We start from the raw sequence: 1,297 nt of genomic DNA, 5'->3' as shown, positions 1-1,297 counted from the left end.
TCTTCGCTGCTTTTCCACTAGTTTTTGGCGGCATTTTAATTTCTTCACAACTTTGACGATTTTATGATTTTATTTTCACTCGCACTGTCACTTATTATACCTACCATTTGTCGTGTGCATGCTTAAGTGTATATTTGCCGACCAACTCTTCGGCGAGATAATACGAAGTAGTAGTATACGCACGATGCTCAACAGCACAGTACAGGGGTTGGTGCTCAGCATAGCGAAAAAGTATATAAGCAGCGCACATTTTGTGTATCAGTGATTAGTGTGCTTATACATTGAGTATAATACATTACATTGCTTTTTAGTGTAGTGAAGTGAACAATCTATAGCAGTGAAAATGTCAGGCCGTGGTAAAGGTGGTAAAGTTAAGGGAAAGGCAAAGTCCCGTTCAAATCGTGCTGGTCTTCAATTTCCAGTTGGTCGTATTCATCGTTTGTTGCGCAAAGGCAATTATGCTGAGCGTGTTGGTGCCGGTGCTCCAGTTTATCTAGCTGCAGTTATGGAATATTTAGCAGCTGAAGTTCTTGAATTGGCTGGTAATGCTGCTCGTGATAACAAAAAGACAAGAATCATCCCACGTCATTTACAATTGGCCATCCGCAACGATGAAGAATTGAATAAATTGTTGTCTGGTGTAACTATTGCTCAAGGTGGTGTTTTGCCTAATATTCAAGCTGTACTTTTGCCAAAGAAGACCGAAAAGAAAGCATAAAGTGAAAAATATAGGCGAATTATAATTATAAATACCGACGCAAACAAACCGTCCTTTTCAGGACGACAAAATACATTTACAAAGAGATTTAAATAATTTTCCTAATAAATGTGTTATTTTTTCATACACTTAGACGCATGTATATTTGCGCCAAAACTGCGGCATATAAACTGGTTATGTATACATATTCATTCATACATGTGTATACATGCCTACAGGCTGTACTAAAAAACGCTCGTGTATAAATGATGTGGAGTAGACAAAGAAATGTATATGTATGTTTGTATGTGTGTACTACGTACATTAACGAAAACACAAAAATATCTACACATATATGTATACGCATAAATATTCCAATAACATTGTTGATCTTTTTCGTTTCACAAATTGTGGTCCTGAAAAGGACCATTTTTTAAAATATATTAGTTTTCTTATTCATTTAATATTCTTAATAAAGAACGTGGCATCCCATTATGTGTATTATATTTTTGTACATATTACCGAATTGCGCCAAAATTGCTGCTTTGCTGCTTATTAACTGGTTATGTGCGCATATACATACGTACATAAACGTGTATA

At 35.7% G+C, this 1,297-nt stretch overlaps 1 protein-coding gene across 1 annotated transcript; it reads left to right on the top strand.

Moving 5' to 3' along the window:
- Positions 1–327: 327 nt before the first annotated feature.
- Positions 328–750, top strand: LOC129249347 (histone H2A). The gene has a single exon (XM_054889115.1). It carries the CDS (start codon positions 344–346, stop codon positions 716–718), a length of 375 nt encoding a protein of 124 aa, XP_054745090.1. The 5' UTR covers positions 328–343; the 3' UTR covers positions 719–750.
- Positions 751–1,297: the final 547 nt, after the last annotated feature.

Source organism: Anastrepha obliqua, chromosome 5 (assembly GCF_027943255.1).
Source record: "Anastrepha obliqua isolate idAnaObli1 chromosome 5, idAnaObli1_1.0, whole genome shotgun sequence".
Lineage (NCBI taxonomy): Eukaryota > Metazoa > Arthropoda > Insecta > Diptera > Tephritidae > Anastrepha > Anastrepha obliqua.
The sequence above is the reverse complement of the archived record's forward strand: the minus strand, read 5'-3'. Positions and strand labels throughout refer to the sequence as shown.

Bases quoted from the DNA above. Each gene is read 5' to 3' on its own strand.
- LOC129249347 (XM_054889115.1), top strand. From the start codon at position 344: ATGTCAGGCCGTGGTAAAGGTGGTAAAGTTAAGGGAAAGGCAAAGTCC.